Consider the following 17,850-nt stretch of genomic DNA (forward strand, 5'->3'; position numbering starts at 1 on the left):
TCTGGTACTACTTATAGTTACATTACTTCCTTTGTAGAAAGACAACATTGTGAAGCAAGATGCACATATTTGGAAAGAAATTTTACCTATCGGCACATTGTGATTGACTAAGGGCTAATCAAAGACAAATTTAAAAAAGCCTTGAGCCCCTCGGTAAAGATGGGGGTGAGTATATAAGATGACAACTTTACTTGATTTATTAGACATAGTACTTATGTCAAAACATTATTTTAATATTAGGTCCTTACATATGAAATTGGCGTTTTGTATGGGAGGAACAAAAAGTCGAATATTTTTTAATATAATATATTTAATTAATCAAAGTATGAACCATTATTTTCTATGCACTTTTGCCATCTCATAGGTAGTTCATTGATCCCTTTAATAAAAAAACCAGTCGGACGGGAATCAATAAAATCTTTGAAGGCGATTTGGACTGCCTCATCGGAGATGAATTTTTTCCCTTGCAAGAAGTTATCCAAATTTCGAAAAAAAATGGTAATCTGTTGGAGCAAGGTCCGGGGAGTACGGAAGATGTCTTAGACTTTGCAATTGAAGCTCTTCTAATTTAGTAGCCGTCTGTTGCGCAGTGTGTGGTCTAGCGTTTTCGTGAAGCAGCAGTGGCGTGGAGCGATTGACCAGCCTAGGTTGTTTAGCCGCTAGCTTTTCCATCATGGTTTGCAATTGCTGACAATAGACATCAGCCGTAATAGTCTGGCCAGATTTGAGAAAACTGTAATGAACAATACCGGCACTAGTCCACCAAACGCTTACAAGTAACTTTTTTGGGGTTAATTTTCGTTTGGGGCAGGATTTGGCTGGCCGGCCAGGATCCAACCATTGCGCTGAGCGCTTCCGATTATCGTAAAGAACCCATTTTTCATCACAGGTAATGATTCGGTTTAAAATACCTTCATTATTGTGCCGGTTTAGTAATGTAACGCAACAGTCGACGCGCGTTTGCCGGTTTTCTTCAGTCAATTCGTGAGGTACCCACCTTTCAAGCTTTATAATCTTCCCAATTTGCTTCAAGTGAATTAAAACAGTTTTATCACTAACATCGCAGCCTGCAGCTAACTCGGACGTGGTTTGCGATGGATCCGCTTCCACAATAGCCTTCAACTCTTCATTATCAACTTGAGGCTCAGGCCGTCCACGGGGCTCGTTCTGCAGATCGAAATTTCCAGAACGAAAACGTTGGAACCAAAAACGAACTGTGTTTTCTTTTGCAACACGACCGCCATACACATCATTCACCCTTCGAGTCGTTTCCGCAGCACTAGTGCCACGGCGGAACTCGTACTCGTAAATAATGCGATATTTTAAGTTTTCCATTTTGTAAAATGAGTGACGCAAACAGAAAAAAACAGAAGAAAAAAAACAAATGAATGACGGTCATCGAACCACAAATACATGAGTCTATAGCTGTACAAATTTGAATTTGGAATTCCTTACCAAAGAGGAGAAATTCGTGATTAAAGTGGCCAGTACGAAAAACGCCAATTTCATATGTAAGGACCTAATATAAATTGTAATGAAGCAGTTTCCAATCCAGATTAATACTAAATGGTTTATGATAAAATAAGATAGACATAGTTCAACACAATAAGGTATCCAATGCGAAGGAAGGAAGTAAAATGAACTATTCGTATTTGTTAGGACAATTTATGATAATATGTATGTGTTCAAAAAGTGCTGTTCAATGTTATTTGCTGATATAGTGTTAAATATATTATGATGTTAAGTATTAATTAAAAAAATGTCATATGTGACAATTTAGAATATGAACCCACAATGCCAGTGGTCAGATTTCTTAGACATAAATGTTTGTCCAACATTTTTTCCAATGTAGACAAACAAGGAGGTTGCATTAAGTTTCTTTTATGGAATTGTATGTTATATTGGAGCTTGTATATGTTACAATTAGGTGATATATAAGGCTTAGCCTAAACCGATACTATCGAGATAGTATCGCCAAGTCTTAAGCATATGGTTTATGTATTCCGAGATCCTATTCTAGAACTCTTCCCTTTCAAAACCATTTTATAAAAAAACTTGAGAGGTGTGTTGGGACACCCGGATGGAACGAAGTTCCTTTCAATTAATTAGTGAAGGAACCAATGTTTATTCAATGAATAAAAAACTTAAATCTTCACAAGAAGTACATTTTATTTCTATGAATTTTCGTTATATATTGTCACGTCGTTGCCATGGTGAAGTAGCGCTCATTCGTCGTTATCATACTTACTATAGCAAAAAGTGTCGTGACAACTTTTCGTAAGAATTTTTTCCGTCTAGCCCCCTTTCACAACGCGCGATAAGGAACTTCGTGCCAAAAAGTTTGGGAAGGAACATGTGTATGGCAGTCATTAAACATTTACCAACATATAAAATATATTTAGTTAATGCAGTAAGAAGTTGTAATACTGGTTGTAACACTTTCTCTTCTTGTCTAAGATTTGAAATGTCTGGGTTGTATTAATCTATATTTTCGTTTTTATTAAATAGGTATGATATGTTTTTGTACAAGTGTTTCTGCAGTGGAAATTCACTGTGAAACATTCATATACTTGTGAATATATTCTGTTATTTCCATTTTTCTTCCATAAGATTAACAAATGTAATAATTATTTTTTTTACAATATTAAAGGATATTTGTTGATCAAGTTATTTGAAAATTTGACCTTGTATAATTTATAGTATTTCCTAAAGATTTTTTATAAGAATTTAAACTGAACTGTTTATTAATTTCACAAGAAATAAACTTTCTATACGATCTTTACAGGAATACATTGAATGTTGAAGAACACGAAATAATAGAAAAAATTTAGACTAATGTAAAAATTGTGGGTATTTTGAAAATTATTTCATTACAGTATTATTTTTTTATGTATATCTTTTACTAAAGTAAATGACAAGGATGTATTTCTTGTTGTTTAGATGAGGAAATGAGGTGTACCACAATCTAGTAATTTGGAACTTGTACCTACCCCTCTTGGGTATCATCAAGGTGCATGTCAATACTGGTAGAAATTATTTTTTTTAGATATATAATGACTTTCGTGGTTTTTACTAATATACTGTTCGTAAGAAACGGCATGCAACTGTGCCGAAATATCGGGAGCTCAAACAGCCTAATTGTGGTAAGAATCCCCTTTTCTTAGATGTTTTAAACCAGTTTAATTGCAAATTTTTGTTTTCTTTGTCACAAAGCACTTCAATATTATGTGTTCTTATAGCCAAAGAAATTTTTATGAAGGTTAGAGAATACATTTTTATGTATGTATGTACTAGAAACAGTCTGTATTTATGTCTGGAAAGTTACGAATTTTTTATTGATTGGACATTAATATTTTCCATTTTTATGTGTATTTTAGTAAATAGATAATTTACCAGTAATCTTCATTGAATTGTTTTAGAATTTTTACATTTTAAGTGTACCTGAGGTTGTTTATAAATTAAGTATTTATTTTTCATCTCTATACATCCATATAATTAAATGAAATGGAGAACAATTTCAAAACGTTAAATATTGTAAAATATTATTTTTAAACGTATATTTTAAAAGTAATGGTTGTTTCATACCATGGTGCAAAGCTTCAATTTTTATTTTATACATGACTTAATTTACAATTTTTCTTATATAAAAATTTTATGATAATCTTATCAAATGGTACCCTTTTGCATAATACCATCCAGAGTTCTGATTGATTGAACCATCTTTCTGATTTGAAAACGTGTATTTAAATAAAGGCTTCTCCCTTATTCGTGTTATCGTCTTAGCTTTATGTTGATTGTGGAAATATAAGCCATGTTTTGATATGTATAGGTGCTTGTGAAGTCTTATCGTAGAATTCCACTGCCGGGACTCATCTCTTTCATTATTTTAGACAAAACAGAGACAGTAGCAATGTGGCAGTGTAACTCTACGGTTATAGTAGCGCTATGGCGCACTTCGACATTGTATTTGTGCCTCGAACGTTATTTAGTGTAGTTAAAATAAACAAGCAAGTTGTAAATAACTTGTACAAGTTATATTGTAGATTTTTATACGAGCGTTTCATAATGTTCTATGTATGTTGATAGATACTTGTATAGTGAATTGTTGCTATGTGAATTTATAGTTGTGATTGTGTACGCATTTAGTTCTGCAAATGAAGTATTGACTGGTTTATATTTTTCATTCATTCAATTTGTGCATTTCACGTTTTTGTTACATTAATCCCTGGTGCTAATTTTTTATGTAGGAAAAAAAATAATAATTTTTTTCGTCAAGAACATATGGTTTTTGTAGTGGATGTTGATTTAAATTTCATTTGCAGTACTAATTGTATCAAACGCTTATAAGGAATGTATTAAAAATAATAATAATTTATGTGAAAATTATATACGAAATGAGTTATTGTGATCACAAAAATGTGCCAATGTCTGTGTAATACATTTTATTGTTGGTGTTACATTTTACGAGGTTAGCTTCCATTGTTATAACAACGTAAAACAAAGCACTGGCACAAAAATTACTTTGAATTTTTATCAAAAACAATCTAGGTAACATTTCACACAAACAAAATTATTAGTTTTGTCTCACGTAATATTGAGAGACAGAGAAGACAAATTCTCATGCCATTGAAAGTGTATACAAATTCTAGTAAGATTTATTTATATTAAAATGAATAACGATGAAATCATGGGCATTGCCAACCTAAAACATGTTTGTAAGCAATAATATACTACGAAAATAATACATTACATTATAAAATCATTGTAATGTTGCAAAAATATTTGTTTAAAATTTTAATGTTTCAAATAAATAAATTTTTATTATTAATTTTGACATCAAAAATTTGTTTTATTACTCCTAATTATATAAACTGCTGGATTTACGAAGACATTTTGTAAGTTGTTTAATTTTTTTTTTCTGTTTACCTTATAATACATTAAAGTAAATCGGGCACATTGAAGTTAGAGGGAATACAACAAAATAATAGACGTGTAAAAAAATCATATAATTTTATTATATTATTCACATTAATCCTCTCTTAAATTTTTATCATAGATTTGTCCTAAAATAATAATATTGTAAATTACAGTAAATTTAAAAACATCAACCTTGAAGCCAAACTATAAAGATTACCACAAAACGTCTGTCACTAAAAGTCAAAGAAATACGAAACAATATAGTTTCAAATAACTTCGCAATGTAATTTATTTTCGAGCTTAAGGTCAAACATATGTGACAATAATAATTTGGCGTAACAAATATTTTACCACACATTCATTGTAATAGTTTCGTCTCAGAACTAAATATACGAAGTTTGGTCACGGCCTAAACAATAGGTACTTATGCCGCGCACACATTGTCAGTGTAGTATGTTACAAAAATAGTTAAAAATTAAATAAAAGTAATTTAAAAAGTGTTGCTATTACCATGATTTTTATTTGTTCATAAAAGATGGACGGACTTTAATTATCTTCCAGTGATTGAAAACGATAAAAAAACATAATAGAATCAGTACATCATTTTTTTATATAAAAAACATCAGTTATTTAAGCAATTTTATATATAACCTTTACTTTAGGCGATATAAAATACGCTTCAAAGTGTTCCCTCGCATTCGATCTGATAGGGGAGGGACCCTTTTGATCGTTCAAACAAGGGCAAAGTTTAGATATACCTATCTAGGTCTATTATGTAGGTGTAGAAACTAATGTTATCAAATAGCGTATTGTAGAGCTTTGCAAAATATGTTCTTGAAATCCTTTTTACCTAAAGTTAGTTTCGGGAAGCCTAATATCGGAAGCAATAAATCAATAAACTTAAGTTGTGCTGATGCTTTAACTAGTGATTAAAGTAATTAAGTTAAGATAACTAATTATCAATATTCTTGGCTTTAGAAAAGATGAAAAACTCTATCAACTGAGATTTGTAAAAAATACAAGTAAAAGGTTACGATCTACGACGAACTTTTCGCTGGATTTTCGTAATTAAAAAAAATGTAACAGCATATAAAGCTAACGCACAAAAATGGCAGACATCAAAAGCAGACTTCTACTATATAATTAAAGATAAAAATAAGTATTATAAACAGACTACACTTCTCACATAAATATTATAATGATACGAAAATAATACAGTAGAGTTGGATGTAGGTTTATGAATTCGCTTTTATAGTAAACATAACCGTAAAAAATTATCTACTAAACTGGTAATGGAGATGCCACACTGTAACGAGGCTGCGGCCGTATCGAACATGTGGCATCTCCTCTGTATAGTTCTCAAAACTTTGTACATCACTACATTTGAATGAGTCTATGAACACTTCCAGATGCAGATGGCCTGATTGCCGCCGAAATATATGTAGCAGATAGTGGTGCACTCGTAGGTGATCTCAAAGCCGTAACTCTCGCCTATAACAACGTGGAAAGCGGGGCCAAACTTCTTGTCCATCGACTCTTTGACCATACGAGCCGCCAGCTCGTTGTTCTGCGAAAACTTCTCGCAAGCCGTCACCGACAGCTCCACCGCCTCCGTGCGCATCTCTTCAGACATATCCGAGTGCTGTAACACGATAAACAAATCCAATTTCTAATTAGTAAATAGCTACACGGTCGGCTTTTTATGCAGTCGAGCGTTAATTTCCACTGGTCCGGCTGTAAGCTGTGACTGTGATATGAAAATGACAACCACGCGGCTTTGGCCGCTTGTTCAATTAGGAAAGACTTAAGGGTACTTAAGTAATACTGAAATTACAAACGTTACAATTATACTACGGTATTGGTAGAGAAAAATGGTTATTTTTAGAGTACACAATGTTATTTCTTGGTATAATTAACGCAACGTATGCATGATTGATGCTTAACGTTTTCTCATTGGTTATTAGTTGGTTATTTATTGAAAGCTTCGGATATTGTAAGAGCGCGGGCACACTGCGCCATGATGAGTGACGGCTGACGTATCGCCGGATTTCTCTCCTTCAGTTACTCAGACCAACTGTTAAAACAAGCGCGGGCTTCAACGTCCGGCGCATTGCAGGAAAGAATATTTAGGACTTGAGATTTTTCAAGTACGGGCAATTTGCCAAGTCAATAATTAAACAGCTAATAATAATAAAATTCACCAAATTCCAATTTTTACGTAATAGATATCTGATCTAAGTATTAAAATAGTTCATATTTGAATACTAGAAGTCGCCCGCGACTTCGTCGAAAAAAGTGTCGTTTGCATCAGCTACCTTGCTTGCATTGAATATGCTCCGAAACTACTCAACCGATTTGAAAAATTCTTTCACTTTTTTCTAGCTACACTATTCCAGGGTGACACAGGCTATATTACTAGAGTTTTTTTATTCCGAGCGGAGGAAAAGGCGGGCAACTGTTTAGTATAGAATATAGGTAGATAGACATTTCTTTTCTATCGATTTTACATTAAATACACGTGCAAAAGTAATCGGAGATGTCACGGTGAGCGGTGGCCGGTGATGCGCAAGAGTGGAGCTTCGTCTCCCGCGGTCTTGGACCTTGACTCGCCTAAGCTATTTCACTATACCTACCTAATACTTTCATGGTACAATTACAAACTTTTTGTGAATATGTCTATACAATTGCGAAAGTGGAAATGGGAAGAGCGCACTTTTTATTGAGCGTTAGAAGCGACGGTTAAAGAATAAAATTAGATTTCTAATTAACGCTTTTAACTGGTATTAAAAGAATAAAATTATATTATAATAATTACCAAATATTAGTTTTTTTTTTAAATAAAGATATTTACCCTTACAAGTGGATAAGTATGAATAATTTTCTCGGCTGTCGCCGCAGCTGCACCTTCTTCAGCCATCGTACATCAAAAAATCCACTAGACAACAACGATATTCTCAAACATTCAACACGAAACGCAAATAATGAAAAATAACAACGACAGCGCGCGACTAAGCCCGTGACGTCTCTTCTCCCTACTGTTTATGCGTCGCCTTGGAAACCGACAGAGGCGGCCTGAAAGATACGATTGATTTTTCTCATCATATGAATCTTGTATGTGTGCCAAGCAATAATAGGTTAAACTCGTATGGATTAAGGTTTAACACATAACTTTCTGGAGTTTTTGTTCTTTTGCATTACATTTTCAATTATATTATATAGTATTATGGATTGCTAGTAAATCTTCAGTACGATTTAAGCTTAAACATTTCAATAAAAATGTATTTAGGTAATTAATTATATTAACGACACTCCACGTCTACCTCTACAACATTCGAATTTCGCTCCTTTACGATTTCCATCGCCGTTCCTTTTCAGCATTGTGGTATGGTTCGCCTGCTATGGACGTCATTGTTTATAATTGTTAAATACTTCAAATGATAAATTACTTATATTAAAAATATAATTATTGTTAAATGCTGTTGCGAAATATTTATGTCGCCTGTTACGATATATTTTAAACAATGATGTCGCCGTCAATTTCCTAATGTTGACACTGACAATGAATGACATGTTGACATTATCAGCTGAAAATTTACAGTGTTTGTGTTTATTTTCTTCAAAGTATTCTGTATTTTTATACAGTTTTATATTAATGTCATTTATGTTAAACCATTCCTAAAATCTCGATATAAATTAAAATGGCTTCTGGGTTCAGTGGTGCTTTACAACTAACAGACCTTGACGATTTCATTACTCCTTCACAGGTTAGTAAAACAACCTCGTTTTGTTACTTATTTAATATAATTTTAGTAACACTACTACTGTTTAAATATTTACTATCCTAATAAGGATTTTTTCCAGTCACTGACTTAATTTCACATTGCGCGATCACGTTATTTGAAAAGATTTATTGTTCGAAATAGAGGCTTAGTTAGATTAACAAACAAATAACTAAGCTAAGGCCAAGATGTTACATGTAAATGTCGCTGTCTATTCTATAGGTGTATAATTAATTATCCAAATTTTACATATGTTTTTCAGTCTTTAAATGTGAAGGAAAAAATCATCTAGTGAAATGTAATAAGTTTAAAGGATTATTTCCCAACAGGAATGCATAAAACCAGTGAAAATAGAAAAGACGAAAAGTAAAACAGGCGCTAAAATCAAAATCGGTGAAGACGGATATTTCGATGTATCAAATGGCCAAGAACAGAAACTACAGAAAGTTGAGATCACACTGGCCGATTGCCTCGCATGCAGTGGCTGTATTACTTCTGCAGAAAGTGTGCTGGTGACACGGCAGAGTCAGGAGGAGCTATTGAGGTAACATTAAATATGTATAATAAATTAATAAATACTTTTTACATATGAGACACTAAGAGATTATTTTCATTTTAACCAACTGTGAGCTTTTCAAATTCAAATTCTTTATTTTTGGACAACATAGATCCATATTTATTACTATTTAAAATTTAATGTGCAGAGTTCTATCGGAGCGTAAGTACACAGACACAAGAGGTAACACCAATGAAGTAAGCCTGGTGGTGGTGTCTATGTCACCTCAGCCGGTGCTGTCTCTCGCTGCACGCTATAAGCTAAGCTCCGAGGATGCTGTTAAGAAACTTGCAGGTGTGCATATTTATTTTCTTGTGTGAAATACATGTAATTTTTGACATAATAATTATTTTAAATAAAATTGCCACATTATAGTGAATTAAAAAAACATTTCTTTTATTTTTTTTAGGTTACTTCAAGAGTATTGGTGTAGATATAGTTCTAGACATGACAGTAGCGGATGACCTTAGTCTTCTGGAGGCCCAGCAAGAGTTCCTACAGCGCTACCATGAACAGCAAAGCGATCCCACTTCCAAACAGCTGCCTATGCTATCCAGTTCTTGTCCAGGTAAATAGAAATAATAAGTATAAACAACAGCGCCATCTTAAGTAGAAACATTGAATAAATAGCAACATTTTGGAGCTTAACAGGATTGGTTTGAAAAAATATATAGGCTACTTTTTTTTGGATTTCGTGTGAACGAAGTTGTGGTCTATAACTAGTATCTTATGTTGCAGGTTGGGTGTGTTACGCGGAGAAGACGCACGGCAACTTCATTCTGCCCTACATCTCGAGCACTAAGTCCTCGCAGCAGATAATGGGGGCGCTGGTGAAGGGGGAGGTGGCGCGCCGCCGCGGCCTCGCCCCCGCCACTCTCTACCACGTCACTCTCATGCCTTGCTACGACAAGAAGCTGGAGGCCTCACGCGAGGACTTCTACAGTGAACTGCTCAACTGCCATGATGTCGACTGTGTTGTTACTGCCAGTAAGTTTTGTCTCCGTTGTTTTGTTTTGTCTAAAAAGTAAGAAATGTATTTATGACAGTAAAATTTTTTTTTGTACAAACTTTCCATAGTCAATTTTTTTAATCATTCATTCGCAAAAAATTAAATTGTTTTGTTTCGAAATACAATTTTTTCTTCTATCTTCTTTTCAAATAATAACTACAGCTATTTTTTTATATTTTAACTGAAGACATTATACAGCTAAAAGACCTAATACCTGCTTGGACGAAACTCTTTTTACTTGCAGTTGAGTTAGAACAAATGTTGAGCAACAGTGGCAAGTCTTTATGCGATGTGGTCGAGGCCGAGCTGGACGCGGTGTGGGGCGGCGAGGCGGAGGAGCCGGGGCTGCGCGGACACGCCGGCTCGGGCTCCGGGGGCTTCGCGCACCACGTGTTCTTACACGCCGCTGAACAGCTGTTCGGTATCACCGACCCCCCGATGGTGTACAAGGAATTTAGGTACAATTATATAATTAAATTATATCTTGCTCTAAAGATCTTACTAATATAAATGCGAATGTTTGGATATATAGATAGATGTTTGTTTGAAGGTATCTTTAGAATGGCTCAATTTATCTTGATGAAATTTGGCATAGATGTAGAACATAGTCTGGAAGAACACATAAGCTACTTATTATGTTTTTTTTAATTGTGCGCGGACGGAGTCGCGGCTGAAAGCTAGTTAAAATATTGATGACATTGATGTCAAAAGCCGACAATTTCCTAATGTTGACAGTTGACATTGACAATGAATGACATGTTGACATTATCATATATAGTTAAAATATATTTTAAACACAATAAAGGTACTTGAAAAATAAAAGTTACATTATAGAAAAAAAATACTCATACTATGAATTCTGCTACTCCCACGTCCTTGTCTTCCTTCTTTTTAAAAAAAAATATGATCTCTAAATTCTTTAAATTCCGATCATGTCATGAAGTATGTGAGCAATAACGCATCGTGTTTTATTAAATAGATGTATATTTTAGTGCGTAAAGGGAACTTTCTCGCAAGCATTTGAATATGCATCGTGTGATCGCAATGCAGAACAATGGCGGCCCTCACCCCGCGTCTCACCCCACCCTCCCCTCATCCCTCACCTAATATGTCGCAAACTGTCTTACGGATACTATCGTCTTTACCTTACACTGTCTTGTCTTTACCTTACATTGCCTAAGCCATAATTTTTTTTACCATGTTTAGACTACACGAGATTTTAATGTAACGGACAGACAGAATCCTTTACTGCAGCACGCAAAGTCGTTTTAAAAGTACTTAAATAGTTATTCAGTAATTCATTTGTAATACCAAATTTACAGCTGCAGTAATCAGTGATTAAACAGTCACTAAGGTAAACTCTTAGCGTAGATTTTACATACTAAGAGATTACTAATTATTCTAACGGCGGCAGTTGTTAATTTTTTTTGTACAATAAATTGTGACAGGAATCCGGACTTCAAGGAGCTGACGCTGGAGCACGAGGGGCAGGTGGTGCTGCGGTTCGCGGTGGCCAACGGGTTCCGCAACATACAGAACCTGGTGACAAAGCTGAAGCGCGGCAAGTCTCCGTACCACTACGTAGAGGTCATGGCTTGCCCCTCCGGTGAGATGTCATTATGTGGTTAGAACATTGACACAAACATTTACAATGTTATAGTGGTTACAATCAAAGTATTAAATTCTCTTCCCACTTATGATAAAATTTGGTATAGCAAGTTGTCAAAATAAGAGCTATATTTTATGTTACAATGGGGAGAAAAACTCAAAGCATTGAGTAGGTGGCGCTAGCATCTAGAGTGGGTCGTCATCTGACAATTTTTTTATGTGGCAAACAAAAAAAATGTATTCCTTTTTTTAATTTTTTGTTATTAATAATCTTTAAATTATCTTTAAAAAATACTTATTTTTTGAGTGAAATTTGACGGAAGTAGTTGGTTGTTAACACTACATTTAACAGAGTACGTCGTATATAAAAGAAATTGTTTTTTGTATATCTGTAGTATATTAAGTGCTTTTTTCATTCTTGATGGCGTTGAAATCTAGTTTTCGAGCAAAAGCCAGTTTTTTCTCTACTGTTATAAGTTTTTAACATTTTGTATTGTGATTGTGAGCTCATGTTTTGCTGCAATGTGTAGGAAATAAACCAAATAAACATCCATCCATGCAAATATTCTCATCTATATATATAAAATAAAGTCGTGTTAGTTACACTATTTATAACTCAAGATCGGTCGAACTGATTTAGCTGAAAATTGATGGGGAGGTAGCTTAGAACTAGGAGACGGACATAGGAACTTTTTTATCTTGTGTGCATTTTTTTTTTATTCCGCGCGGACGAAGTCGCGGGTAAAAGCTAGTTTATAATATTAGTAAGATTAAGATGAAGGATACGTTGGCGTAGGTTGTCTGAACGGCGGAGCGCAGGTGCGCGCTAGTGGTGGGGAGAGCGGGCGCGAGCTGGTGGGGAGGCTGGAGGCTGCGTACGGCGCTCTGCCCCGCGCTCTGCCCGCGCGCTCTCAGCTCGTGCGACATCTCTACCACTGCCTGCACGGCGCCGGCTCCGACAAGGTCAGAGCAATGCTGCACACCACATACCATGCCATACAGAAAAATGATATAGCGCTTAATATTAAGTGGTGATACAAACTCTTCTCCTTACAGTTCTTCTAATATTTATTTAAGCTTATAGTTGAAATCTGCGTATTGTAAATAGATACAGTTGCGAACTCTTATGTATAATTTTCAATAATTTTATGTAAAAATTTCAATATAAGTTTGAAATGTATACTTTAATGTTAAAAATGGGTTGTAAATATATTATGTGAAATGTAAATATTACAAAAAAACAATAGTTTTATTTTATTATCTTCCATCCTTATCAATGGTTACACTAAACGAAAGTGATGTGTGCACTTTAATAACCTTGATCCGTCGAATATTCCTTCTGAAAACAATCCTTCTATTTAACTTGACCAGGTTATACGACCAATTCCGTTCTGTTACCATGATTAAATTTTAAACTCGTATTTTATGTACGATTCTCGTAGGCTATTGTCAATGGGGAGTGGTCGCTTCGCTAATTCGAGGAATTTAGTTGCCAACGTGCTCTTATAAAACCTTTTTAAATATAAACAAATAAATCTATTTAACGTTACGATATTAAATTTCGTTACAATTTTTATTCTTAAACGATTGGCTAAGCGACATCTGCGCCCTTTATTTCAAGTCTGGTGAAGCTGTTAATCCCTCTTCAAGCCAAACATTGACTACTCAGTCACAATTTTTTTTTTGATCCGATCTTCTTTTAACAATAAACACAGTATTCAGGTTTCCATTGGGTTTTGTTTCAACTTGTACTATGTCACATTTGCTTATTGCTTTGTACAGTCATACGTCATAAGTGTATTTAAAGCAATTATATGTTAATTCTTTATTTAGAGTACAATTGTTTATACGCTGCGTTATCGGCACGATTACGATCAAATAGAACGTATGAAAAATCAACACGAAATGTCACCCAAATAACTTGCGAAATTCAATGTCTCTTGAACAATAACAGTCGCCTAAATGTACTGTGGTTATAATAGATTTTGTAATTTTCAAATGTTTTTTCTAAACCATAGCCTGGTGTTCACTTTCGACAAGTATAAAAATCAGCATTTGCTAGTAATTGAACGGTTAAGCTGCAAGACCTTATAAAAGTGCCTTTTACAATGTAATAATGACGGACAAAATATAAAAGTTTTATAAATATATCGTTACGTATAAAACTAGTGGTGTCGTAGTGAGGTGTATAATGAATCGAGGCGTTGTTGTAAGCCAGTGCGTGCGCGGTGCGACCGCGGGACCAGTGTAGCTCTGCCGGCTGTTTACAAAACACCGCTCGTATCGCCGACTGCCCCCCGCGCACCGCAGTCATGGGGGACTTCCGCACGTGCGCCGCCACCACCCTGTACCTCCTCCTCCTAGCCAGTGTTGCCAGGCATGTCCTTCCCACGGGACTCGGACAATGCCCCACTTTTGGACAGCTCCAGAATTTTGATATCGATAAGGTAAGTTAGTTAGGTGTGTTAATTTTATTAGCGCGCTGCAACAATTTTGCTGGTCACAGGATGTATCAGATTAGCATAAGCTTACTTATTACTGTTGCCTCAGTCTACCCATCTACTTCTCTTTCTACCCATTTCTACAAAGAATAGCAATAATGTAATTTTTCAATGTTACGGATGTTGACAGTTAGGTTACAAAATATCCGGTGGCGTTTGCGCCTTTCTCCACATAATCTTTAAAACATCTCTTTAAGTGTCCAGTTGTAAGAAATCCCATTAATTTATTGTCAAAATATTAATATAAGTAAAATAAGTTAACATCTAACGAATAAAGAAATTTAAATTAAATCTAAATAATAATAAAGTTATATGACTGAGAAAATGGAAATGTGAGATGTGGTATTGACACTCAACAAAGCCCCTACATCACGGCAATATTTTATGTTCTATGAATTTGTGATAGTACTATAGCTTACACAAAAAGCTAAGCTAGAAACTAAATGCTAACATTGTATCGAGCTCTCCTACTGTTATGATTGTAAACACGGAACCAACATCAACAATCCGTAGCGTATTTCTTTGTTACTGTTTACACAAACAACAAATGCTTTCATTTTAGATTTTAGTCAAAGTTCATTATACACCAATTCTAAATAGATATAGTCTTGAATACGATCGTATAAAACGCCTATTCAGGGAAAACCAAAAACGTAGTAGTTAAAACTTTGATGGAAATAATGGAATAGTCACCTTCACCTTGTTAGCAACAGTCCCAGCTAAACTTTACATATAATTAACATTTCAATTTACAATAACAAACGATTGTTTCAATCATAAGAAGTATCCTTTTCTTAAACATATTAAGTTACTATGCAAGGAGCTATATAGTACGTCTATAGGACACCTAACCGTTGAACATGTATTGCCGTTGCTTAAATATAAAATTATAACTGTCGTATAATTTCAATGCAACTATGTAAAAACTTTCGTGGCAGAAACACAACACTCTCCAATGTCAAGCCAAGTGTCCCGGCCAAAGGCGAGGGCACAATGTTGCCGCGGAATAATTTAAACAATGCACTTCGGAACTGAATTAAAAAGTAAATAAATCATGATAGAGCTAAATATTACATTTAACGTTGATACGTTGAAATAAAATATAAATAAATATTATTAGTATTAAGTATTACTGTTTATTTTTCCTGTAAATCAATCAAATCGCTTACTTTTATGTATCAAACAAAATGAATTGTATAAAAGCGAGTGCTCGAGTTGTCGAAAATTAATCCTACTTCTTTTTCCTTAACCACATATCTCTTCTACCTTAAAAAGGCTGGCGACATATAGACGAAAAGATAAAAGATGTACCTAATTGAGGAATATGGTTGGATTTGAACTCCAGAGATACACTTTAAACATATCTCTCTCTCTCTTTGTGAATAGTTTCCCCATTCCTGAAGGTCGTGATCTCTTGATTATATCTGGTAGGGGTTTTCTCTATACAGTTATCAGCGATGTGAACACGTTACCATAGATAGTAATAAAAGTATGTGATTGTGGCAAGATGGTGGGCAAGTGGTACGAGGTGGAACGTTCGTTCTACCTAATGGAGCTGTCTGCGAGCTGCACTGAGCTGAGGGTGACATTAAACGACCGCGGACAGCTTAACATCGTTATATATACCAGAAACAGATGGTAAGTAACACTCTTTATAACTCCATTGATATTATCGGTATTGCCGACGCCATTCATTAGCCGACTTCAAAAAGAAGGGGGTTATCAATTCGACTGGATTTTTTTTTCTATGTGTGTTACCGCGATGCTCCGCCCCTGGTGGTCCGATTTTGATTAAAATTATTTTAATCGAAAGGAAGTGCTTGCAGATGGGTCCCATTTTTTTAAATAACTAGAAGACTATAGTAGATTTTGAATTTAGCTTCAAAATTTGTTCCGAAAATTAGGGACAATTTTGCTTTCAGCGCTTACGTAGGCTAAAAATTATTGGACCTACATAAAAATGATGTATGGACGAATTTTAGCTCTTAGAATGTGCTAAATAAAAGTCCGCGATAGCATATATCAATCTTTTATAGTTTTCTCACAATAACCATTTTTTTCTTTATTTAACAGATCATTTCTATAGTAAACATAAGCGTTGAGTGATTAGCAGTTTGCTTACTCAAATTAATATTTAAAATTTTCTGCAGAAATCACACTTTTTCATAAAGAACTAAAGTAAGAAAGACATGTTATTCACGTAAAAATGTTCTATATTATATCGGAATTCTGTGAGGTTGTCGAACTTTCCAATTTCATTCACGTCAGACTCACTATGTATTCGTCTGTTGAGGACGTGCACGCACTGTATGACGCGTGGCGTGGGTGTGCTGAGCCACAAAGGGGCGTCATCGTTTCGGTACCGCGTGAACAAACGGGTGCCGTATTTGATCGGGAGGTTGCTGCCGGGCGCCGGACAGTACAGCATCTTGGCCACTGACTACGACCAGTTCGCGCTGATCTGGTCCTGCACCGGGCTCAGCGTCGCACATTCAGGTCAGATTCATCAATGAAACCCTTTTGAAACAGGACTTGGACTTAACAGTCACGGCAATCAGAAACTAAGTCAGTCATCGATTGAATTGAAACTATTGCTGAACTTACAACTCTAGTTGTGCGGTTTTAATAACAGCTTACTGTCTGTTGTGGAAATAATTGATTTGTATGCAAAGCAGCTTAAACAAATAGCAAGCTCTCATTTTTAAGTCGTGTTTTTTATTAACCAGTTGAATTTAAAATTCGATTTAAATTTTTTATTGTGAGATTTGAAAAATGTTCTCAGTAGTAAACTTCTATAAGAGATTGTTTTGTTTTGAACTGTTCACAGACCGTATGTGGGTGCTGGGCCGGAAGCGCGAGATCGACGCGCAGCTGAGAGCGTACATCTACAACTTACTGAACGGCTTCGGCTTGGACCCCGATAGACTCATCCTCTCCAAGAACAATGATTGCCCGGACTACGATAAAAATACAACTATAACAGACTGAAACGTAGTTTCAATTATGACATTAACCATTTTTAGCATTTTTATTTTATTTAAATGGGTTTTGAATTTTGACTTTTTTTTTTCAAAATAGATGCTAGAGAACTATGGTCGTTACATTCGGTAGTTTCTTATTGACGGGTGATTGCTGATCACCAAGATATCAGCTGAAACTATAGGCCCAACTCGCTTTACTTCGGCGAACACAAGGCCGCAAGAAAGCTTTATAACATAAAATCCTTAATTTTTCTTCCTATTAAACTATAACAAACTAACCCAACATTTTATGTCTTCCGATCACACACGTTAACAATAAATAAAGTACACTTTTAGGAAAAATTAAATAAAACAATTTGTAAACCACACTTGCTATTTTTTTGAAAAAATAAAATTGTTTATTTACAAGAATTATACAGATTAAATAAACAAATCAATAGGTAAAGATTCAAAATACAATTTCCTCACAAAAAATACACTCTAAACTTAGTAACAAATA

At 34.8% G+C, this 17,850-nt stretch overlaps 3 protein-coding genes across 4 annotated transcripts; 2 read left to right on the forward strand and 1 right to left on the reverse strand.

Moving 5' to 3' along the window:
- Positions 1-6,170: 6,170 nt before the first annotated feature.
- Positions 6,171-7,938, reverse strand: LOC106718505 (dynein axonemal light chain 4). Of its 2 annotated transcripts, none has more exons than XM_014512595.2 (2): positions 7,775-7,938; positions 6,171-6,559 (listed from the first exon to the last, which is right to left on the reverse strand). In XM_014512595.2, exons 1-2 carry the CDS (start codon positions 7,832-7,834, stop codon positions 6,311-6,313), a joined length of 309 nt encoding a protein of 102 aa, XP_014368081.1. In that variant the 5' UTR covers positions 7,835-7,938; the 3' UTR covers positions 6,171-6,310. The 2 variants fall into 2 exon arrangements, with proteins under 2 accessions (XP_014368081.1, XP_014368080.1); XM_014512594.2 differs by having other exon boundaries at positions 7,769-7,938.
- Positions 7,939-8,496: 558 nt separating this feature from the next.
- On the forward strand, positions 8,497-12,971 carry LOC106718408 (probable cytosolic Fe-S cluster assembly factor CPIJ010948). Its single transcript, XM_045686920.1, has 8 exons — positions 8,497-8,681; positions 9,026-9,240; positions 9,401-9,546; positions 9,662-9,820; positions 9,991-10,239; positions 10,506-10,719; positions 11,710-11,867; positions 12,666-12,971. Exons 1-8 carry the CDS (start codon positions 8,616-8,618, stop codon positions 12,902-12,904), a joined length of 1,446 nt encoding a protein of 481 aa, XP_045542876.1. The 5' UTR covers positions 8,497-8,615; the 3' UTR covers positions 12,905-12,971.
- A 1,105-nt stretch (positions 12,972-14,076) lies between these two features.
- Positions 14,077-17,359, forward strand: LOC106718487 (apolipoprotein D). The gene is made up of 4 exons (XM_014512577.2): positions 14,077-14,316; positions 15,878-16,008; positions 16,664-16,866; positions 17,198-17,359. The coding sequence occupies exons 1-4, from the start codon at positions 14,182-14,184 to the stop codon at positions 17,356-17,358; spliced, it is 630 nt and encodes a 209-aa protein (XP_014368063.2). The 5' UTR covers positions 14,077-14,181; the 3' UTR covers position 17,359.
- Positions 17,360-17,850: the final 491 nt, after the last annotated feature.

The sequence above is a fragment of the Papilio machaon genome, chromosome 4 (genome assembly GCF_912999745.1).
Source record: "Papilio machaon chromosome 4, ilPapMach1.1, whole genome shotgun sequence".
Lineage (NCBI taxonomy): Eukaryota > Metazoa > Arthropoda > Insecta > Lepidoptera > Papilionidae > Papilio > Papilio machaon.